We start from the raw sequence: 24,157 nt of genomic DNA, 5'->3' as shown, positions 1-24,157 counted from the left end.
GCTGGCTTTGAACCATGATCCTCAGATCTCAGCCTCCTAAGTAGCTAGGATTACAGGCATGAGCCACTGGCAGCTGGCTTTTGTGAAGTTTTTAATCAACTGTATACCACACTTGGAAATTTTCCCTTTGACTTTTCTTTTCTTTTTTTTTTTTTGGGTCCGGTCGTGGGGCCTGAACTCTGGGCCTGGGTGCTGTCCCTCAGCTCTTCAGCTCAAGGCTAGCGCTCTACCACTTGAGCCACAGCGCCACTTCCGGCTTTTTTCTTTATGTGCTGCTGAGGAATCGAACCCAGGGCCTCAGACATGCAAGGCAAGCGCTCTACCACTGAGCCACCTTCCCAGCCCCTCCCTTTGACTTTTCAAATATCACAATATGGAATTTTTTTTTTTTGTTTCGTTTTGCTGTGCTGATATCAAACCTATGAAGGTCCTTGTGCATGGTGCGTGGTAGACAAGTGCTGTTCCATTGAGTTCCAGTCATACATAATAGCATAATAGCCGGGTGTTGGTGGCTCACGCCTGTCATCCTAGCTACTCAGGAGGCTGAGATCTGAGGATCGTGGTTCAGAGCCACCCTAGGCAGAAAAGTCCATGAGATTCTCAAATGAACTGCCAGAAAACCGGAAATGGCATTGTGGCTCAAATGGTAGAGTGTTAGGGTTTAGCAAAAGAACTCAGGGACAGCACCCAGGCCCTGAGTTCAAACCCCAGGACTAACAAAAATAAAAAACCCAGGATAAAACTGAAGTGTCTTACAGCTTGTCAAATCCTTACAGATTTGGTTGATTTTTTTTTTTTTTAATTCAAAACAATTTTTGATTTGTTTTTGGTCAGTCATGGAGCTTGAACTTGGGGCCTGGGCGCTGTCCCTGAGCTCTTTTGCTCAATGCTAATGGTCTACAACTTTGAGTTTTGAGTGGTTAATTGGAGATGAGTCTCCTGGGGACCTTTCTGCCTGGCTTGGCTTCAAACCACGATCCTCTCATATCTTAGCCTCCTGAGTACCTAGGGTAAGAGGCATGAGCTACCAGTGCTGTAGTTCCTTTTCATATTTCCTACTTGAGTGTTTGCTTGGACTTGGATCACTTTCTACTGTAGCTGATAAGTGCATTCCAACACACCCAGCTTTCCTCTGCGATGGAATCTTTTTTTTTTTTTTTTTTTGACAGTCTTGGGGCTTGAACTCAGGGCCTGGGCACTGTCCCTGAGCTGCTTTTGCTCAAGGCTAGCACTCTACCACGGTGCCACTTCTGGCTTTTTCTGTGTATGTGGTACTGAGGAATTGAACCCAGGGCTTCATGCATGCTAGGTGAGCACTCTACCACTAAGCCACATTACAATCCGTACTATGGAAGCTTGTGTCCTTTTTAGATCAGGCTAGTCCTGATCTCAGCTTCTTACTTAACTAGGAACCTGCAAACACATCTAGCTATTGGTTGATAATTATTCCTTCTCCCCTGGGCTGGCCTCAAACCATGACCCTCAGCCTCGTAGGTAGCTAGGATGACAGCTATTGAGCCACTAGCACTTAGCTGCAAGTCTGTTCTTTCGATTTGGGATTCAGATTACAAGCAAACACATTTCCCAGGTTCTTAACTAACCCATGTTTAGAGTTGTCATTACTCCCTTAAGCCCTGGGTACACTAATTGTCTGGAATTGCATGTTCACCACTCTTGTCCTCTTAAGAAAAGTCTTAGGGCTGGGAAGGTGGCTCAGTGGTAGAGTGCTTACCTTGCCTGCATGAGGCCCTGGGTTTGATTCCTCAGTACCACAGAAGCAGAAAAAGCCGGAAGTGGTGCTGTGGCTTAAGTGGTAGAGTATTAGCCTTGAGTTGAACTGCTGAGGGACATTGCCCAGGCCCGGAGTTCAGGCCCCACAACTGACCAAAAAAAAAAAAAGAAAAAAGTTTCATTGGGGTAGGGAAGGTAGCTCAGTGGTACAGTGCTTGTCTAGCATGCATGAATTCCTGGGTTCAATTCCTCAGTACCACATAGACAGAAAAAGCCAGAAGTGGCGCTGTGGCTCAAGTGGTAGAATGCTAGCCTTGAGCCCCCCAAAAAGTCATTTAACCATTTGACATAAAGTTCCAGTAATCATACAACATTGCCAAATTTTTGTTTTTGTTTTTTCCGATTATGGGTCTTGAACTCTGGGCCTGGGCGCTGTCCCTCAGCTCCTCAGCTCCTCAGCTCAAGGGGAGCGCTCTACCACTTGAGCCACAGCGCCACTTTCCGTTTTCTGGTGGTGGTTCATTGGAGATAAGAGTCTCACAGATTTTCCTTGTCTGGGCTGGCTTTGAATCATGATCCTCAGATCTCAGCTTCCTGAGTAGTTAGGATGATAGGCGTGAGTCACCAGCGCCCAGCATAGCCTTTATTCTTGAAAAAACTAAAAGACAGTGCCCTGGCTCAGTCAAAATCAAGAGAGGAAACAAAAGACTACATTATGATGTGTGTGTTTGCAGGAGACCATTCACCCTCATCCTCGACAGTATTTTGTAATCACTGGGAAGCTTAAAATTTCACAGTGCTGAACGAAGACCTCTAGAGAAATTACAGCATCCTTATTCTACCTGAAATTTCCCTGTGCATGCCATGTTGAGAACTGTTACAATCTTTTTAATTTGCTCTTTGTCTTTGCTATTAACTCCTATTGACTCTGTGTGTGTGTGTGTGCACGCGCGCGCGTGCGTGCGTGTGTGTGTGTGTGTGTTTGTGTGTTGGTCTTGGGGCTTGACCTAAGGGCCTAGCCACTGTCCCTGAGCTTTTTTTGCTCAAGGCCGGTGCTCTACCCACTTGAGCCACAGAGCCACTTCTTGGATTTTTGGTGGTTCATTGGGGGATAAGAATCTCATGGCCTTTCCTCCTCGGGCTGACTTCAAACGGCGATCTTCAGATCTCTGCCTCCAGAGTGGCTGGGATGACAGGTGTGAGTCTTGCAGCTCCTTCCTTGGGAGCTTGGCCCTCTCCCGTGTGGATTGTTCTCGTGCCAAGGCCATCTGCCCGCTGTGTTGTTTTCAGTCCATCACTAGACTGAGCAAATCTCCCAAGGAGCTGGGCAGGCCTGGCACGAGGGGACGCATGCCCAGATAAAGCTCGTGTGCAGAGACTAGGCAGTGTGATGTAGTGCAGATGAAGGCAGACAGGAGCACACGATCTGTAACAAGGACTGCAGGTCGACCATTCCGTCCTTGCCACAAACCTGTTGGCCTTTGGGCTTGGCCATCTCCTTTCTGTGCAGCCTGCGGCCTCCGACCTACAGGTGGCGCTCTAGGCGAAAGGCAGCGTGGCAGCGCGGACTCCGGCCGCTGGGTGTCGCTGTGGGGGAAGACGGCATCTTCCGGCTGTCTGTTTCCGGCTTCCGGTGGGCGGGCGGGCGGCCGGCACCGGCACTTCCTGTTTTCGTTGGCCGCGCTGGGATGGCGGTCTCCACTGGAGCGGCCTCCGCCGTGGCATCCGCGGCGTCTTAGGGCCGGTGTCGCTCGGCGCCCTCCCGTCCCACCTTCGTCGTGCAGCGCGCGCGCCCTGCTCCCCTCGGGGCCTCGGCAGCATGGGCCGGGAGTCGCGGTGAGTCGGCGGCGGGCGTGAGGAGAGGCGGGAGCGGCGGCGGCGGCGGCGGGCCCGGCCCCACGTGCAGCGGCTCCGCCCGCCCCGGGGACGCCGCCTGGGGAACGGCTCCTCAGTGCGGCCGGCGACGCGCCCCACGCGCGGGCCCGGCGCCCCCGCCCCCCCCCGGCCTCCCCGGGCCTCCCCCGCTCGCGGGGGGCCCCGGAGGCGGCGGGAGCAAAGGTCCGGGATGCGGGAGGGAGGGCGCCGGGGCCGCCCCCGCCGGGGAGCCCTCCCCGGGACCCCCGGCCGCGGGCCCGCCTGCGCCGGGGAGCAGCGCCCCGGGCCGCCGGGCCTCCGCCGGGCTCCCCGTCCCCGATCTCCCGCCGCCGCCGTCGTCCTCCCCGTCCGAGGGGCTCCGGCGCCCTTCCCGCCCGGCGCTGGCGGCGGCTCTCAGCCCCCCCGTGCGCTCGTGGTGGTTCTTTTTTTCTTCTGGTCTTTTTGGCGCGCTCCTGTTCTTTCTCCACTCGTGCAGGACGGTGTGGGCAGACTTTTTCTTTTCTTTTTTTTTTAGTTGGGGTTTGAACTCAGGGGGAACCTGGGCGCTGCTGCCTGTGAGCTTTTTCTGCTCAAGACTTAGCTAGCTCCATCGTTCGAGTCACTGCAGGCTTTTTTTTTTTTTTTTGGGGGGGGGGGTTGATTGGGAGATAAGAGTCTCCCGGGCTTTTCTGCCCTTCCTGGCTTTGAACCACGATCCTTAGATCCCAGCCTCCTGAATTGCGGGGGGGAATGACAGGCCTGAGTCAGCCGCACCCAGCTTTGCGCAGGTTTTTTTTTTTTTGTCATGGGTCTTGAACTCTGGGCCTGGGCACTGTCCCTCAACTCTTCAGCTCAGGGCGAGCGCTCTACCCCTTGTCCCACAGCGCCACTTCTGTTTTTCTGGTGGTTAGTTGGAGATAAGAGTTTCACAGACTTTCTTGCCTGGGCTGGCTTTGAACCATGATCCTCAGATCTCAGCCTCCTGAGTAGCTAGGATGACAGGCATGAGCTACCATCGCCCAGCTTTTTTTTTTTTTTCTTTGTCAGTCATGGGGCCTGAACTCTGGGCCTGGGCGCTGTCCCTGAGCTCTTCAGCTCAAGGCTAATGCTCTACCACTTGAGCCACAGCACCACTTCTGGCTTTTTTTTTTCTGCTTATGTGGTGCTGAGGAATCGAACCCAGGGCCTCATACATGCAAGGCAAGTGCTCTACCACTGAGCCACCTTCCCAGCCCCTTGTATGGTTCATTTTCAACATGCTTTCTTTTTAATACTACACTAGAGACCTTTTTGGAATTTTTTTTGTTTGGTCGGTCGGTCGTGGGGCTCGAACTCTGGGCTTGGGCGTTGTCCCTGCACTCTTCAGGTCAAGGTGAGCTCTGCCACTTGAGCCACAGCTACACTTCTGGTTTTCTAGTGGTTTATTGGAGATAAGAGTCTCACTGCTCTGGTGGGCTTTGAACCTCGATCCTCAGATCTCAGCCTCCTGAGTAGCTAGGATTACAGGCGTGGGCCACTGACACCAGCTCGCTTTCTTTCTCTCTTTCTCTCTCTCAAATACGTTTTTTATTGTGAAAATGTACAGAGGGGTTACAGAAACATGGATAAAATTTCTTCAAAACTTTATTTGGATAACTGGGAACAGTCTTTGAGATTTCCTACCTTAAAAATAGATGTTTAGTGGTGTCTGAAAGATGCTATAGGATACTATCAAGAGACAGTAAAGATTTTACTTTATTATTATTTTTGTGCAGGTTCTCTTGTTTGACTTCAGAGCCTTATGAAATTTTGCTCAAGGGTGGCACTCTACCAGTTGAGCCATATCTCCATCTCTAGCTTTTTGCTGGTTAAGTGGAGATAAAAGACTCCAATTTTTGTCTTTTGGGGCTGGCTCTGAATTTCTAGCCTCAGATCTCAGTAGCTAGGGCTATAGACATGAAGCAGCAGCACCCAGCTTTTTGGTATGTTTAACATGGTAACACACTTTATTGAGGTATAACTGTCACTTTTGGACATGAACTTAGTGTAAGAGTAGACCCTGCTGAAATTTAGCAAACATACAAATCATATAATCATCCTCTGGATAAAGAATTTTATCTTAATTATTGAAATTTTCTGTGAAATCTTTTTTGTGTCAGTCATGGGGCTTGAACTCTGGGCGCTGTCCCTCACCTCTTCAGTCAGTGCTCTACTACTTTGAGCCACAGCACCGCTTCAGGTTTTCTGAGTGATTTATTGGAGATAAGAGTCTCACAGAATATTCATGCCCAGGCTGGCTTTGAACCTCAGTCATCAGATCTCAGCTTCCTAAGTGTCTAGGATTATAGGCATGAGCCACCATTGCCCAGTTCTGTGAACATCTTTTAAATTACCCTAAAGGCACCGCCGTTCATCTGGCCACCAGACCAGAAATGTGAAATTGATACTTATTTTACTCTTTTCTGTTACTATGGACTTCTATTTAGATTCTGCATTCATTTCACCTCTTCCTTAATGAAATGAGATACCTATCATTTATTGTCCAAACTCCTACACCTTCCTCGAATTATCCTCCCATTCTTTCTAATCATTAGGTCCCTCCTACTAGGGCCAGAATGACACTTCTGAAATAAAGATAAGATTACTGTTCCTCCCCAGACATTGATTCCTGTTGCTTCAAAGTCAGCCTTCAAGGTCTTCTACAAGAAGGTTCATTCCAGTTCTTTAGGCTCTGCCATGGCTTTCTGCCATGCTTGGTCTGTGCTTTTTTTTTTTTTTTTTTTAGGGAAGGAACAGTGAAAGAATCAGAAGTGGGGAAAAGCAAATGTTAGAGAAACAGCTAGTGAGTCCAGTTTGCCTACATATGTAGTTTTCGTGAAGGATTGAAGTGGAAGGATTTAGGGCCTGAAAGGGTCTCAGAAAGTGAATGGATTTTTAGTTTGATTTTGCAAATAATTGCCTTTGAGGATAATTATATGAGACATGTAATAGAATTCTACTTTGGGAAAATTATCCAAGCCAAGACATTTGGGAACAGGGAGTCTGGGAGTCTTAAAAAAATGTCCCATGTAGACAGGTTTGAAGTGGTCTGTGGAAATCTGGAGGTGGTACAGTGTGAAATAATCACAAAGGGACAATTGGTGAAGATTAGTGTTTTGGTTTTTTTTTTTTTTTTTTTGGTCATGGGACCTGAACTCAGCCTGGGTACTGTCCCTTACCTCTTCAGCTCAAGGCTAGTGCTCTACCACTAGAGCCACAGTGCCACTTCTGGCTTTTTCGGTTTATGTGGTGCTGAGGAATCGAACCCAGGGCCTCTTGCATGCAAGGGCAAGCATTCTACCACTGAGCCACCTTCCCAGCCCCAAGATTAGTGTTTTATTGGTTGTATAAAATGAGAAAAAGGATAGGACTGATGGTTAGTTTTGAGCCCGCTGGGAGGTAATACATGGTTTGGGGAGGGAAAGGTAACATCTTTTGCTCTGATGTTGAGATGCTAGAAGGACATGTACTCTCTAGTGGTCTTGTCCAGGTTTGCGGCTTTAAGTAGCCTTTGCACACTGATTCCTCTGTGTATAGTTTAGACCACATGTCTTCCTTGGAGCCAGACTTATTTTCGGTTACCTACTGTTTATCTCCACTTGACACTAATACCCTGATTCCTCCCCCCCCCTTCAGTCTACTCCTTTGTCTTTCCATCTTCATAATGGGAACATTTTCCTCTTCTTACTAGGGATTGAACGCTTGGTGGGCCTTATGTGTGCTCAGCCATGCTCTTCTACTAACTTACTCCCCCAACACAATTTCATTTGATTTCTGCTTGGCCCAATCATATACCTTGTAGAGCCAGCATTCTCTCTTAGAATCACGCTTAATATTTAACTTATCATTAAGTGCAGTCATGCTATCCCCTCCCCCACACTCGGTTTTGATGCTTCTCAGCATCTTTACATGATGGGGCCATTCTGACCCAAGCCATCACCATCTCTCATTGGATTGTTGATATAAGATCCTAACTTTTTGGGCTGGGAATGTGGCTTAGTGGTAGAGTGCTTGCCTAGCATGCATGAGGCTCTGGGTTCGATTCCTTGCTACCATAGAAGCAAAAAATAAATAAAGAGCCTAACATTTCCTATTTCTCCCCTTGCCTCTCCTCTCTTTGGTGTGTTCTTCACTTACTAACTAAAGTACTTTACAAACTATGTGAAGTTAAAAAAAAATCTGCTTAAAAAATTTTCCAGTTGGTCTGGGAATGTGGCTTAGCGGTAGAGTGCTTGCCTAGTATGCATGAAGCCCTGGGTTCGATTCCTCAGTATCACATAGAAAAAGTCTGGAAGTGGTGCTGTGACTCAAGTGGTAGAGTGCTAGCCTTGAGCACAGAGAGGCTCAGGGACAGTGTCCAGGCCCTGAGTCAAGCCCCAGGATTGGCAAAAAACCCCCCCCAAAACAACAAAAATCTTCCAGTAGTTGTCTTTTATTAAAAAAAATTGTTTATTTTTATGGCACTCCTGGGGCTTCAATCTAAGGCTTAAGGGCTATCCTTGTGCTTTTTTTTGTTTTTTTTTGGTCCCTTGTGGGGCTTAAACTCTGGGCCTGATTGCTGTCCCTCAGCTCTTCAGTTCAAGGCTAGCAGTTCTACTACTTGGGCCACAGCGCCACTTCGTGTTTTCTGGTGGTTCATTGGAAATAAGATTCTCATGGACTTTCCTTCCCAGGCTGGCTTTGAACCATGATCCTCAGATCTCAGCCTCCTGAGTAGCTAGGATGACAGGTGTGAGCCACCGGGGCCTGGCTTACCTCTCACTTTTCACACCTCCCAATAATGCCTTGTACTGTGGATCTTACCAAGGAATGAATCCATTCATTAGGTCTGGGCCCTTGAAATGTGGTCATTTTTGTAGACACTGCCATTCTCATACCCAGTCACACTGACAATGAGGATTAACATGCACGCTAAGTTTAATCTTCATTAATATGATTCTAGCCACTATCGAAAACGGTCAGCATCACGGGGACGCTCTGGAAGTCGATCTAGAAGTCGTTCGCCCTCAGACAAAAGAAGTAAACGTGGAGATGACAGACGGTCTAGAAGCAGAGATAGAGATAGAAGGAGAGAGAGGTCTCGGAGCAGGGATAAACGAAGATCTCGGTCGAGGGACAGGAAGCGTCTGAGGTAAGACATGAATCTCTGAAGAACTAGTGATAGAGTGTTGTCAGCTAATTTGTACTTCTCCCAAAGTGTATTTTCTATTGGATCCTCTGCTTTATTCCCAATGTTGGGTTAGAACCAGAATGATTAGTCTGTGAAGAGATTCAAATGATATATCTGTCTTTTTTGTGCTGGTGGTAGGTCTGGAACTCAAGGCCTGGGCACTGTCCCTGAGGTTTTATGCTCAAGGCTGGCACTACCACTTTTGAGCTATAGGACCATTTTCGACTTAACTTTTTAGGGGTGAATTGTAGATAGACGTCTCACTGACATTACTGCTTGGGCTGGCTTTGAACTGTGATCCACAGATCTCAGCCTACTAAATAGCTGGCCAGAAAGTGAATAAAATGTGTCCCCCCTTCAGGCGTTCCAGAAGTAGAGAGAGAGACCGAAGCCGAGAAAGAAGAAGATCTAGAAGCCGAGATAGGAGACGGTCAAGGAGCAGAAGCCGGGGTCGGCGATCCCGGTCTTCCAGTCCTGGCAATAAAAGCAAGAAAGCTGAGAACAGGTAATGTTGCAGATGGACTGTTGTGTGGGTTGGAGTTCCTCCCCAGCCCTGTGGCTCCCCCACCCCAAGTTTTAAATTTGTCCTTATAAAAAATTGCTGGATTTGGTTTTACTGTGAACTGTTGGCAGAATTTTTATGAAGTTTGTAATGCAATTGGCTTTAACACTCAGTACATTGCACTCTTGTTTACTGTGCACCGTGCTTACAAGCGGATTTTTGTTAGACATCTTTATGGTAATTGCTTTTTGTTATGGCAGTGATGGGTATTGAACCAAAGACCTTACACATAAATACTAGGCAAGAACTACCACTGCGCTAAACCCCCAGCTTCAGTGAAATTTAGCTTCTTTTGAAATTGTTTTCTGAAATCACATTTCTAGTAAGTGTTGACAAATTTTTGGGCTCATTATATACATTGCTGAATTGCTATTTAGGATTTTTAGGATTGGTGAGCTTTGCAAACAACACTCAGTTTTTTTTTTTACCCCTCTGGTACAGGAGACTTATTTTTGTTCATCTTGTTTGCTCAGTGGGCACTCAGTAGTACTAATTGAGTACATGCCTCCAGCTCAGTTTTTTTTCCCATTATTTTGGAGATGGTAGATTTTTCCTTCTTCTTTTTTTTTTTTTGGTCCGATCATGGGGCCTGAACTCGGCCTGGGCGCTGTCCCTCAGCTCAAGGCTAGTGCCCTACCACTTGAGCCACAGCCCCACTTCCGGCTTTTTTTTTCTTTTTGCTTATGTGGTGCTGAGGAATCGAACCCAGGGCCTCAGGCATGCAAGGCAAGCGCTCTACCACTGAGCCAACTTCCCAGCCCTCCTTCTTTTTTTTTTAGGTAGACATGGGGCTTGAACTCTGGACCTGGGTGCTGTCCCTCAGCTTTTCAGCTCAAGGCAAGCACTCTACCACTTGAGCCACAGTTCCACTTCGGATTTTCTGGTGGTTTATTGGAGATAAGGGTCTCATGGACTTTCCTGTCCAGGCTGGCTTTAACTGTGATCTTCAGATCTCAGCCTCCTGAGTAGCTAAGATTACAGGTATCAGCCACCAGCGCCTGGCCAATGGTAGACTTTTCTGCCTGGACTTACTTTGAATCTCAGTCCTCCAAATCTGAGTAGCTAGGCTTATAGATGTGAGCTACTAGTTCCTGGCTAACATGTCATTGTTTTTTTGTTTTGTTTTGTTTTGTTTTTTCCTGGTCTTGGGGCTTGAAATCAGGACCTGAGCACTGTCCTTGAGCTTTATTGCGCATGCTCTTATCACTTTGTGCCACAGCTTCACTTCTGGCTTTTGGTTAACTGGAGATAAGAGCCTCAGGGACTTTCCTGCCTAGGCTGGCTTTGAACTGTGATCTATAGATCTCAGCCTCCTGAGTACCTAAGGTTATAAGCATGAGCCACCAGTGCCCATGTAAAAGTTTTTAAAATAAAGTTATTAAAGTAAATACTCCTGGGGCTGGGAAGGTGGCTCAGTGGTAGAATGCTTGCCTTGCATTCATGAGGCCCTAGGTTCCATTCCTCGGCACCACATAAGCAGAAAAAGCAGGAAGTGGCGTTGTGGCTCAAGTGGTAGAGCGCTAGCCTTGAGCTGAAGAGCTGAGGGACAGTGCCCGGGCCGAGTTCAGGCCGCATGACTGGCAAAAACAAACAAAAAATTAATACTGCTGGCAGACACTAGTGGTTTACACCTATAATGCTAACTATTCAGGAGGCTGAGATCTGAGGATTGCTGTTCAAAGCCAGCCCGGGCAGGAAAGTCCGTGAGACTTACCTCCAATGAAACCACCAGAAAACTGGAAGTGGTGCTGTGGCTCAAGTGGTAGAGTTCTAACCTTGTGCTGAAGAGCTGAGGGACAGTGCCCAGAACCAGATTAAACAGCAAAAGCCAGAAATGGTACCTGGGTTCTAGTGTTAGAGCACTAGCCTTGAAAACAGAAGTTCAGGGCTAGAGCTCTACACTTGAGCCACAGTACCACTTCTGGCCTTTTCTGAGTGTTTTATTAGAGATAAGAGTCTCATGGACTTTTTTTTTTTTTGGTTGGGTCATAGGGCTTGAACTCTGGGATTGGGTGCTGTCTTTCAGCCCTTCAGCTCAAGGTGAGCACTCTACCACCTGAGCCACAGTGCCACTTGTGGTTTGCTGATTGTTTATTGGAGATAAACTTACAGATGTTCCTGCCTGGGCTGGCTTTGAACCTCAATTCTTAGATCTCAGCCTCCTGAGTAGCTAGGATTACAGGCATGAGCCACTGGTGCCTGGCTCTGACAGTATTTTTTTTTTGGTTGGTTGTGGGGGCCTGAACTCTGGGCCTGGGCGCTGCCCCTCAGCTCTTCAGCTCAAGGCTAGCGCTCTACCACTTGAGCTACAGCGCCACTTCTGGTTTTCTGGTAGTTTATTGGAGATAAGAGTTTCACGGAGGACTGGAAAGGTGGCTCAGTGGTAGAGCGCTTGCCTTGCATACCTGAGACCCTGGGTTCGATTCCTCAGCACCACATAAGCAAAAAGAAAAAAAAAGCCAGAAGTGGCACTGAGGCTCAAGTGGTAGAGCGCTAGCCTTGAGCTGAAGCGCTGAGGGACAGCGCCCAGGCCCAGAGTTCAGGCCCCACAGCCGGACCAAGAAAAAAAAAGAGTTTCATGGACTTTCCTGCCCAGGCTGGCTTTGAACCGTGATCCTCATATCTCAGCCTCCTAAGTAGCTAGGATTACAGGCGTGAGCCACTAGCTCCCGGCCTGAGAGTCTTTCTAAGTGTGTTTTCATGTACAAATAGGCAATTTCTTTTTTTTTTTTTTCTTTTTTCAAATAGGCAATTTCTATGTCTCTCTTTTTTTCTTTTTTTGTAGGTCTAGATCTAAAGAGAAAACAGAAGGTGGAGAGAGTTCGAAAGAGAAGAAAAAAGACAAGGATGACAAAGAGGATGAAAAGGAAAAAGATGCTGGTGTATGTTTACTGACTTAGCTGTCTAGTGTCTGTCTGGTGTTTCAGGTTATAGTGAATTGTTTAATGTTACATACTATGTAAATAAGAGCATATGTGAGGTAAATGGGAATATCGTCCTTACAAGTCAGTTTTTTACTGTAAACATGTTTTTTTTCTTTTTCCTTTTTTTCTTTGTCAGTTGTGGGTCTTGAACTCTGGGCTTGGGTGCTGTCTTTCACCTCTTCAGCTCAAGGGAGTGCTCTCCCACTTGAACCACAGCCCCACTTCCAGTTTTCTGAGTGGTTTATTGGAGATAAGAGTCTCTTGAACTTGCCTGCCCGGGCTGGCTTTGAGCCACCATCCTCAGATCTCAGCCTCCTGAGTAGTTAGGATCATAGGCGTGAGCCACCGGTGCCCGGCTAACACGTATATTTTTACACATATTATTTTTACTTATAAAATGTGGTCAACTGTAATATTATCAAACTGACCTATTAAAAAAAATATAAGTTCTAAGTTAAGGATTTTTTATACCCATGCAAATTTCTGTTTTCTCATATTCTTGCCAATATAGTGATGTAAAAAATGTAATAGGAAGTAATTGTTTTTGTTTTTGTTGGTCCTGGGACTTGAATTCAGGACTTGGGTGCTGTACCCAAGACCTTTTACTCAAGGTTAGTGCTGTACCACTTTGAGCTACAACACCACTTGCAGCTTTTTGGTGGTTAATTAGAGATAAGACTTTCATAGAATTTCCTGCCCAGGCTGGCTTTGCACGATGATACTCAGATTTCAGCCTCCTGTGTAGCTTGGATGACAGGTGTGAGCCACCAGTGCTAGCTTGTAATTGTATTGGTTAGTTTTGAGATAGGCTTTGGTTTTTGCCAGGTTGTGCACCTGGACCACAGCCTGCCGATTATTGGCTTCCTGCTGATTATTGGCTTCCTCTTGTAGTTTGGATGATGGGTGTATGCCACGCTAAACCTCCCTGGAGATGGGGTCTTAAGAGACTTTTCTGTGTAGGCTAGGCTGGATCTGTGATTTTCCCAGTCTCAGCCTCACAACCACAGGTCCCTGGCTGATTTTGTTTTATTTTAAAATAAAGAACATAAGGTGCAGCCAGGCGCCAATGGCTCATGCCTATATTCCTAGCTACTCAGGAGGCTGAGATCTGAGGATCGAGGTTCAAAGCCAGCCCGGGCAAGAAAGTCCGTGAGACTCTTATCTCCAATAAACCAGTTGGAAACCGGAAGTGTAGCTGTGGCTCAAGTGGTAGAGCGGTCGCCTTGAGCTGAAGAGTGCAGGGACAGTGCCCAAGCCCAGAGTTCAAGCCCCATGACCGACCAAAAACAAAACAAAAATAATATAAGGTGCAAAATAAAGCTTTGTTGTTACTAAATAAATTTATATTTTAAAACATGTCAGCAAAGCATTTGGAAAAGTCTCAATTTCAGAGGCTCAAACACTATTGTTAGAATTTCATCTGAGTTTTTTATTCATATTTGTAAAATAACTATACTTTGCATCTCTGTAATGCTTAATATTACAGGTGTATTGCTTCCCCCTCTTCAGATCGTGACTAGTCGTAAGGAAGATCCCAGAATGGCTTTTTCCACAAAACTGACATAAAACCTAAAAAGAACCAACCACTTAACCTCAAGCATGTTGATTCATAGCTTTCATTTAGTAATTAGTTTGTAATAGAGCCAGGTGCCGGTAGCTCCAGCCTGTAATTCTAGCTACTCAGGAGGCTGAGATCTGAGGGTCACAGTTTGAAGCCAGTCCCAGCAGGAAAGCCTGTGAGATTCTCATCTCTAGTGAACCACCAGAAAAGTGGCGTTGTATGTAGCTCACGTGGTAGAGCGCTAGTTTTGAGCAAAAGAGCTCAGTGACAGCACCCAGGCCTTTTGAGTTCAAGTCCCACAACTGACCCCCCCTCCCCCCAAAAGTCTTAATTTTTAATTTATAATTGCTATTTAGAAAGGATTAAAAATTGGAATAAATGCTAGGTGCCCATGGCTCACTCCTGTGAGCCACTTAGGCTGACTTTTCAGGATCATGGTTCAAAGACAGATCAAACAGGAAAGTCTGTGTGACTGATTTCAGTTAACTACCAAAAAACTGGAATTGGAGCTATAGCTCAAGTGGTAGAGCCCTAGCTTTGAGCAAAATAGCTAGGAGACAGTGTCCATGCCCTGACTTTAAGCCCCAGGGCCAGGATTGGTACCAAAAGAAAAAAACAAATAAATGGGAAACTATGCTTGTTGATAAGAGTTTTAATTCTGACAAAGAAATCTAACTCGTGTCAATATTGCTTGTAACTACAAAGAAATTAAAGCTGGGTTCCTGTGGCTCATGCCTGTAATCCTAGCTAATAAGGAGGTTGAGATATGAGAATTGCAGTTCAAAGCTAGCCCAGGCAGAAAAGTCCCCTCGAGACCTAATTAACCACTCAAAAACCTATGAGTAGCGCAGTAGAGCGCTAGCCTTTGGCACAGAGAGGTTCAGGGACAGTACCCAGGACCTGAGTTCAAGTGCCACAACCAACAACAACAACAAAAAAGAGAAATATGTTTTACATTTATGAATTTGTATATTAACTTTTTTTTTTTTTTTGGTCAGCTGTAGGGCTTGAACTCTGGGCCTGGGCTCTTCAGCTCAAGGCTACCACTTAAACCACAGCACCACTTCTGGTTTTCTGGTTTTCTGGTGGTTTGTTGGAGATAAGAGTCTAGTGGACTTTCCTTCCCTGGCTGGCTTTGAACTTCCATCCTCAGATCTCAGTCTCCTGAGTAGCTAGAGTTATCGGCATGAGCCACCAGTGCCCGGCTATTTTTTTTTTTTTCTTATGCATTGAAGAACTTATTTGTTGGGATGTCAGGAGTAAAATTGGCAATTATTTTCTCATGTCCTTTTCTCTGTGTTCTTTTCCTTCCCCAAGAATTTTGACCAGAATAAGCTGGAAGAAGAAATGAGAAAGCGAAAGGAAAGAGTTGAAAAGTGGAGAGAAGAACAGCGGAAAAAGGCCATGGAAAACATTGGGGAACTTAAAAAGGAGATTGAAGAGATGAAACAAGGGAAAAAGTGGAGTTTAGAAGATGATGATGGTATCTTTGTTAGCCTAACAACATATAACAGTTCATATAGAATATTCCAAAGTTATTAGTATTACTTTATATTGGGATTTGGGGAGGCTTTTTTTTTTTTTTTTTTGGTCAGTCGTGGGACTTGAACTCTGGGCCTGGGCGCTGTCCCTCAGCTCTTCAGCTCAAGGCTAGCGCTCTACCACTTGAGCTACAGCGCCACTTCCGGTTTTCTGGTGGTTTATTGGAGATAGGAGTCTCACGGTCTCTCCTGCCTGGGCTGGCTTTGAACCGCGATCCTCAGATCTCAGCCTCCTGAGTAGCTAGGATTACAGGCGTGAGCCACCAGCGCCCGGCTTGGGGAGGCTTTTAGTATGGATTATATACATAATACAGTATTTCCCATTTTAACCTTTTTCCTTTTCTGTGGACCAGGGCCTTCTGCATTTTATTTATTTTTATTTTTGTTTTGCTAGTCCTGGGACTTGAGTATTCGGGCCTGAGTGCTGTCCCTGAGCATTTATTCAAAGCTGGCACTCCACCACTTGAGCCACAGCTCTACTTCTAAGTTTTTTTGGTCGTTAATTGGAAATAAGAGTCTAATGGACTTTTCTGCCTTGGCTGACTTTGAACTATGGTCCTCAGATCTCAGCCTCCTGAGTAGCTAAGATTACAAGCAAGAGCCACTGTCGACTGTCCCTTCTATATTTTAATCTAGTGTTCTGCCACTGAGCTGCATTTACCTAAACCCCATTTTAACTAAGTTCAAGTGTGTTCAGTGCCATAAAGCATTGCTTTATTGTCTCTTGACAGAAACTGGCCACCAGTCAAACATCTCACACATCTCACCAGCCCACCTCCCCTTTCCCAGCTCCCTGTAATAATAATAATAATAATAATAGTAATTATTATTTTTTGTCCTGAGTCTTGAACTCTGGGCTTGGACGCTGTCCCTTAGCTCTTCAGCTCAAGGTGAGCGCTCTACCATTGAGCCACAGCGCCACTTCTGGTTTTCTGGTGGTTGATTGGAGATAAGAGTCTCACGGACTTTCCTGCCTGGACTGGCTTTGAACCATGATCCTCAGATCTCAGCCTCCTTAGTAGCTAGGATGACAGGTGTGAGCCACCGGTGACCGACCCCTGTAATCTTTATACTGTTACCTTCATGTAAATGGAATTGTGTGATTTGTCCTTTGGTTTCTGGCTTATTTTGCTTTGCATGATGTATTGAAGGTTTTTGTATATATTATGTAGCATGTGTTGATTTCCTTTATGTGAATGAATGTATTTCATTTTGTGTATGTGCCACAGTTCTTGTTTCTGAGACAGGGAATCACTATGTAGGACAGTTGGACATCAAACCTTAGGGTCCTCCTGCCTCAGCCTATAAGTGCTGGGATTCTAAGCTGTGCCATCATGCCCAGCTTATGCCACATTTTATCTCTATTATTAGACATTTGAGTTGTTCCTGTCCTGTGGTTATAATGCCGCTTTGAGCATGGGTATGCACAGTTAGGAGCCCTGCTTTCAGTTCTTTGGGATACTTGTATACTAGAATTAGAATTGCTGCATTCATATTGAAAGTTTTGGTTTTGGTTCCCATGGGATCCCTCTCTGTGCTTGCCTAGACTGACTTAGAACTTTGGGGGCGCAATTATCTTCCCATTTCAATCTCCTAAGTAGCTAGGACTACAGATAGGAAGCCATATTCATTCATTGTTCATGAACTATATGGAATTTCATGTTTTCCTTTTTTTCTTTTTTCTTTTTCTTTTGTTTGTTGTGGGGCTTGAACTCTGGGCTTGGGCGCTGTCCCTCAGCTCTTCAGCTCAAGGCTAGTGTTCTACCTACCACCTGAGCCACAGTGCCAAGGAGTACTTGAGCTGTAGCATAGCTGGGCTGGAGTAATTGGAAGGGAGCTCTCTGGGCAATGTGTGGTCTGTGTGGGCTAATCATTTCAAAGCATCTGTACAGAGAAAGTGTGTTCTGCTGTTTTAGATGATGAAGATGATCCCGCTGAAGCTGAAAAGGAAGGCGCAGAGATGGAGGATGAGGAGTTAGATCCACTAGATGCTTACATGGAAGAAGTGAAAGAGGAAGTAAAGAAGTTCAACATGAGAAGTGTGAAAGGTGGTGGGGGGAACGAAAAGGTAGGGTGTTTTCTTTCATTTTAAAGATTTCCATTGCTTCTCATTGTGAATTTCTCATTGCTTGTTATTGCTTTGTATTGACTTGGATCTGTAGGAAGTGGTGACATTATTTTACTTAAAAGCTTTTTTTGTGTGTGTATTGGTCCTGGGGCTGAATATTCTCCCTTAACCTTTTCAAGTCAAGACTGGCACTTTAGCCAGGCGCCGGTGGCTCACACCTGTCATCCTAGCTACTCAGGAGGCTGAGATCTGAGGATCGCGGTTCAAAGCCAGTCCGGGCAGGAAAGTTCTTGAGACTCTTATCTTCAATAAACCGTTAGAAAACTGGAAGTGGTGCTGTGGCTCAAAGAGCGCTCGCCTTGAGCTGAAGAGCACAAGGACAGCGCCCAAGCCCAGAGTTCAAGCCCCATGACCGACAAAAAAAAAAAAAAAAAAAAGACTGGCACTTTGTCATTTGAGCCATAGCTTCACTTCTGGCTATTTGGTGGTTAGTTGGAGATGAGTCTCTTCAACTTTTCTGCTTGCCCTGAGTTCCAAATTGGATCCTTAGATTCCAGCTTCCTGAATAGCTAGTAATAGGTATGAGTCACTGATGCTTGGCTGACTTTTTTTTTTTCTCTCTCTCTATATTATTAATGTCAAGTGTCTAGATTTTTTTTCAGTATTTACCCTACTCTATTCTAGTGTTTCTTTTTTTTTTTTTTTTGGCATTTATTGCATTTTCACAGATGGTGTAATGTTGGTATTGTCTGCTGCTCCCCCTCCATAAAATGTGAGCTCCAAAAACATCAGGCCAGTAGTCCCGTATTTTTTTTTTCCTTTTTTTTTTTTTTTGCCGGTTGTGGGGCTTGAACTCTGGGCCTGGGAGCTGTCCCTGAGCTCTTCAGCTCAAGGTGAGTGCTCTACTGCTTGAGCCACAGCACCACTTCTGTATTTTTTTCTTTAAGTTAATTAATTCATCAAAGCTCCAGAACAGCTGCTGCCATGTCTAATGAACAGAAAGTGTACTTAGCAATATGAACCTTTATACAGTAGAAAAGTTGGATATGATTTAATTTATAATGTAAATGAGATTTTGGTTCATTTTTTTGAAAATTCCAAATAATTATTTATGGATGCATGGATAGATGTAAGTGTGGCATGATGAATTATGTTAAAAAAGTAGGTGATCTTGAGTTAAGAGGATAATGAGGGGCTGGGAAGGTGGTTCAGTGGTAGAGCGCTTGCCTTGTATGCATGAAGCCCTGGGTTCGATTCCTCAGCACCACATAAGCAGAGAAAGGCAGAAGTGGCGCTGTGGATCATGAAGTAGAGTGCTAGCCTTGAGGTGAAAAGCTGAGGGGCAGAGCCCAGACCCAGAGTTCAGGCCCCAAGACTGACCAAAAAGAAAAGAAAAAGAAAAGAGGGTAATGACACTAATTGAAAGGTATTTAAATGAAAAATAATGGTCATTTTCTATGTAAAAACATACATATTAAAGAGAAAAGGGGACTGCTGTTGGTCTTTCTGTTAATTAAATTGTTAGGTTGAGTTATAAATTGTGACAATGTTGTACTTCATTTGTTGTCTAATTTTTGTTTCACATTTCCAAACTATTTTATATTCTCTTCTTTTTTTTTTACTTATAGAAGTCTGGGCCAACAGTTACAAAAGTAGTCACTGTTGTAACAACCAAAAAAGCAGTTGCAGATTCAGATAAGAAGAAAGGCGAGCTGATGGAGAATGACCAGGACGCCATGGAGGTGATTGTTAACCCTCATTTTGTTCATGGTGCTAACCAACAAGTGTGGACTGCAGAACGTTCTAGAGATGGGGTAGCAGTTCTGCACGCTGCTGTTGGGAGGGCCTGGTTAATCCTAACAGTGCAGAAGTGGATGAGAGCTATGCATCTTGCTGGTTGACTATTGTGGCCTCTTACATTTCTTGCTTATGCTCATGTTTTCTTCATCTTCTCCTCCTCTTTCTTCTCCTCCTCCTCCTCCTCCTCTTCCTCTACTTTCTCCTCTCAAGACCAGTGGAGAAATGTGTCAGAATGAATTAAATTCCTTTCCTTTGTGTTTTATGAAAATTTATACAGTGAGAACAGTAACAAAATTTCATCAGTATCAGAATTATTTTAGCTTAGCTTTATACTGATAAAGGTAGGGAAAAAGAAATTAATTTGTTACAAGCTGATGTTTATCTGTTCAGAATCATGGACATTTCAGGGGATTTTGAAATTATGGGATTTTAAATCCTTGAGTAGGGGCTGGGAAGGTGGCTCAGCAGTAGAGTGCTTGCCTTGCATGCAGCACCACATAAACAGAAAAGAACGGAAATGGCGCTATGGCTCAAGTGGTAGAGCGCTAGCCTTGAGCTGAAGAGCTGAGGGACAGCGCCCAGGCCTAGAGTTCAAGCCTGGTGACTGACGTTCCTCCCCCTCCCCCCCCCCAAAAAAAAATCCTTGTGTAGCACATAAAATGTGGGTCAAATGGTCTATTTGAGGGTTTTTGGGCTTGAACTCTGAGCCTGGGTGCTATCCCTCAGCTCTTCAACTCAAGGCTAGCGCTCTACCACTTGAGCCACATCACCACTTCCTGCTTTTTCTGTTTATGTGGTGCTGAGGAACTGAACCCAGGGCCTCATGCATGCAAGGCAAGCATTCTACCACTGAGCCACCTTCTCAGTCCCCTATTTGAGAATGTTTAAAAAAATGCTAAATAGCTGGGCACTGGTAGCCCACGCCTGTAATTTAGCTACTCAGGAAGCTGAGATCTGAGGATCATGATTCAAAGCCAGCTCAGACAGTAAAGTCTGTGAGACTCTTATCTCCAATAAACCACTAGAGAAAACTGGAAGTGGTTCTGTGGCTCCAGCGGTAGAGCGCTCACCTTGAGCTGAAGAGCGCAGGGATAGCGCCCAAACCCAGAGTTCAAGCCCCATGATCCGACCAAAAAAAAGCCAAACAGTTTGTAGCAATTTGAACATCTGAGACTATTGCTTTCCATAGTGGAAATAACACTTTTCGTTTTTTCTTTTTGCACTCAAGTATTCTTCCGAAGAGGAAGAAGTTGATCTTCAGACGGCCCTTACAGGATATCAGACAAAACAGAGAAAACTTCTGGAACCAGTTGATCATGGAAAAATTGAATATGAACCATTCAGGAAAAACTTTTATGTTGAAGTTCCGGAACTAGCAAAAATGTCCCAAGAGGGTAAAGTTATTCCTTTACTAGTCATAGTGGATTCAAAATAGGATATACTTTACTTTGCCTAGGGAAGTATGAGCTAGGGAATGCTTTATCAAGTATTGAAAAAAAATAGGGCTGGGAATGTGGCTTAGAGGTAGAGTGCTTGATTAGCATGCATGAGGCCCTGGTTTGATTCCTCAGTACTGCATAAACAAGCAAAATTAAAAAAAAAAACATTGGAGCCGGGCGCTGGTGTCTCATGCCTATTATCCTAGCTACTCAGACTGAGATCTGAGGATCACAGTTCAAAGCCAGCCTGGGCAGAAAAGTCCATTGAGACTCTTAACTCCAATAAACCACTAGAAAACTGGAAGTGGTGTAGTAGCTCAAGAGGTAGAGCGCTCGCCTTGAACTGAAGAGCTGAGGGACAATGCCCAGGCCCACAGTTCAAGCCCCATGATGGACCAAAAAAAAAAAAAAAGAAATTGAACTTATGTAGTTGGTGTTTTTAGGGTTGAAAACACCCTTTGTGTGAAGTGACAAGTGATGCATTTGTCTAGCCCTTAACTGATATTTGAGAGTTAGGAACCAGTGGGTATTGTTGGTTGAAAAAAGGTAATTTGCAGAACTCATACCAGAACAAGTGGTCGTATTACTTGTCAATCACTTCTAGCAATTTGTTGATTAATTTTACTCTGTTAATGCAGTTAATGCAATTAAGAAAAGTGGGACACCAAGTGTTCTCAGTTGATTGGAAAACTGAGCTACTCAGTGCTTTATCCTGGTATTCTCCTGTGATGTTATCTCTGATAGAATCACAAAAAATAAAGATTCTTTGTTTTACAGTTCTTACTTGGAAGGTAGAAGTCACTGTTAAAGAGTTTTTAATCTAGGTTTTGTTTTGTAGAGGTGAATGTATTTCGATTGGAAATGGAAGGCATTACAGTTAAAGGAAAAGGTTGCCCCAAACCAATTAAATCCTGGGTCCAGTGTGGGATTTCCATGAAGATCTTAAATTCCCTGAAAAAGTAAGTGGTTGTCCATATTTTCCCATGTCTTTCTATTCAAAATTGCATTCTACACAAATATTTCTTTGGATTATATATGTATGTATATGTGTATGTATGTGTATGTGTGTGTGTATATTTGTTTGTTTGTTTGTGGGGCTTAAACTTTGGTGCCTGGGCACTGTTCCTTAGCTCTTTAGCTCAAGGCCAGCACTCTACTACTTGAGCCACAGCGCTACTTCCGGTTTGCTGGTGATTTATTGGAGTTAAGAGCCTCACGGACTTTCCTGCCTGGGCTGGCTGGCTTTGAACTGCGATCCTCAGATCTCAGCCTCCTAAGTATCTAGCATTATAGGCGTGAGCCACTGGTGCCTGGCTCCTCCTTCCTTTTTATTGCTAGATAATATTTTATAGTGCTGCTGTATCACATTTTGGGTCTGTTTGTCTTTATGATACTCTGAGAGGCTCAGAGATGTCAGTTCTTACCTTGTCTTCCTTTTGTTTCTTTTAAGGCATGGATATGAAAAGCCAACACCAATTCAGACCCAAGCAATTCCTGCTATAATGTCTGGACGAGATTTGATTGGCATTGCCAAGACAGGAAGCGGAAAGACCATTGCTTTTCTCTTGCCCATGTTCAGACACATCATGGATCAGAGATCATTAGAAGAAGGCGAGGGGCCAATAGGTACAATTCTTCTCACTACCCTATTTTTTCAAGATCTACTTGGCTCAGTTAACCAGAAAGATCTGAGACTAAAGAAAAAACTGACACTAAAGATGTCTTTATGTACATTTCCTTTATCAATTTGGCACTTTGGGGCTCATTTCCCCTTACCAGCAGGTGGAGTGACAATCTTCAGACCTCTGGAGTGACATCTCAGAAGTACAAAAAACAGCTTCTCCTGACCCAGCTCAGTTTTTATACTCTGACCTGGCAGGTAGACCCCTCATGCATCTATCTGGTTTTTTTGTTATTACTATTAATTATTTTTTATGTTGAGGTTGTTCTTAGTCCAATATCGCTAGATTTATAAACTCAACATGAAAGAGCAGGGAAACAGATTCTTCCCCTAGGCTGTTTTTGGTTTTGGCTGTACAAGGCTATTATGTGAGCAGTTCGTGCAGGATTAGTCTTCAGACTCAGATTTCTTGGTTCATTTTGGCAGAGATCTTCTATGAATTTGAGTAGGGTTTTGGAACTTTGTTTAGCTCTGGGAAATGCAGGGTACAGTGGATCTGTGTCGCTCAGCCCAGGGTTGTTTTGAGAAGCAATGGTGTGGCTTCTGCAGCACAGTGAGTCACTAGATTTTCTGTGTTCTGAGATTTGCAGTTGAGCACTGCTAAGCATTCCTTCTGAGGGTCAAGTATGCCCGTTAACCCTGGAGCATGCCTCTCACCTCAATCTCTGCTGTTACAAAGCTTTCGAAATAGAATCTTGCAGTTATGTTTTAAGAAAAAAATCCAAACAGTATTGCAAAGGTTAAATTTGAACATTTTTAAGCAGTGACTTGAGAATTTTGGTGGTTAGGCTCTTGACATATTTATCTTTTCAGCTGTCATCATGACTCCAACTCGAGAACTGGCTTTACAGATTACTAAGGAATGTAAGAAGTTTTCCAAGACTTTAGGACTTAGAGTGGTCTGTGTTTATGGAGGAACAGGAATCAGTGAGCAGGTAATTATAGAACAAACATCCCATTTTTCTTCTTCTTTTTTTTTTTTGGGGGGGTCCGGTCTTGGGGCCTGAACTCGGCCTGGGCGCTGTCCCTCAGCTCTTCAGCTCAAGGCGAGCACTCTACCACTTGAGCCACAGCACCACTTCCGGCTTTTTTTTTCTGTGGTGCTGAGGAATCGAACCCAGGGCCTCAAGCATGCAAGGCAAGTGCTCTACCACTGAGCCACCTTCCCAGCCCAAACATCCCATTTTTCTATCTTTCCTCAGATTGATTCAGCAGAGAAGCAGATTTTCTTTTTCGCGTTTTAAAGAGTAACTTGCTAAAATCTCTAGTGATATTAAGTGTGAAAATAATTTTAAGAATAAATTAAAGGGCTGGGAATGTTGCTTAGTGGTTGCCTAGTGTGCATGAAGCCCTGGGTTCGATTCCTCAGTACCACCTAAATAGAAAAAGCCAGAAGTAGCACTGTGGCTCAAGTGGTAGAGTGCTAGCCTTGAGCAAAAGCAGTTCAAAGACAGTGTCCAGGTCCAGAGTTCAAGCCCCAGGACTGGCAAAAAAAGAAAAAATAAAGTATACTTGGGAGACTTAAAGCACAAGGATCTCTAGCTCAAGGACAGCCTTAGCTACATAGTGAGACCCTGCCTGAAACAAAAGAAAATTGCATGAGCCAGGCGCCGGTGGCTTATGTCTATAATCCTAGCTACTCCAGAGGCTGAGATCTGAGGATCACGATTCAAAGCCAGCTCGGGCAGTAGACTCATCTCCAGTAAACCACTAGAAAACCAGAAGTGGTGCTGTGGCTCAAGCGTTAGAGTGCTTGCCTTGAGCTGAAGAGTGCAGGGACAGCGCCCAGGACCAGTTCAAGCCCCACA

At 44.9% G+C, this 24,157-nt stretch overlaps 1 protein-coding gene across 2 annotated transcripts in view; it reads left to right on the top strand.

Moving 5' to 3' along the window:
• Positions 1 to 3,398: 3,398 nt before the first annotated feature.
• The window catches only part of Ddx46 (DEAD-box helicase 46), a 45,954-nt gene continuing 25,195 nt past the window's right edge, over positions 3,399 to 24,157 (top strand). For both annotated transcript variants that reach the window (XM_070036453.1, XM_070036452.1), the window contains exons 1-11: positions 3,399 to 3,567; positions 8,546 to 8,734; positions 9,135 to 9,278; positions 12,121 to 12,217; positions 15,138 to 15,303; positions 17,278 to 17,429; positions 19,058 to 19,171; positions 20,458 to 20,623; positions 21,507 to 21,627; positions 22,119 to 22,294; positions 23,163 to 23,284. In XM_070036453.1, the coding sequence (XP_069892554.1) occupies positions 3,551 to 3,567; positions 8,546 to 8,734; positions 9,135 to 9,278; positions 12,121 to 12,217; positions 15,138 to 15,303; positions 17,278 to 17,429; positions 19,058 to 19,171; positions 20,458 to 20,623; positions 21,507 to 21,627; positions 22,119 to 22,294; positions 23,163 to 23,284 (1,464 nt within the window). In that variant the 5' untranslated portion in view covers positions 3,399 to 3,550. The remainder of the gene's footprint in view (positions 3,568 to 8,545; positions 8,735 to 9,134; positions 9,279 to 12,120; positions 12,218 to 15,137; positions 15,304 to 17,277; positions 17,430 to 19,057; positions 19,172 to 20,457; positions 20,624 to 21,506; positions 21,628 to 22,118; positions 22,295 to 23,162; positions 23,285 to 24,157) is intronic.

This window comes from Dipodomys merriami, unplaced genomic scaffold (assembly GCF_024711535.1).
Source record: "Dipodomys merriami isolate MVZ:Mamm:240054 unplaced genomic scaffold, mDipMer1.0.p SCAF_271, whole genome shotgun sequence".
Classification (NCBI taxonomy): Eukaryota; Metazoa; Chordata; class Mammalia; order Rodentia; family Heteromyidae; genus Dipodomys; species Dipodomys merriami.
Note: the sequence above shows the minus strand (reverse complement) of the source record. Positions and strands in the feature narration are given on the sequence as shown.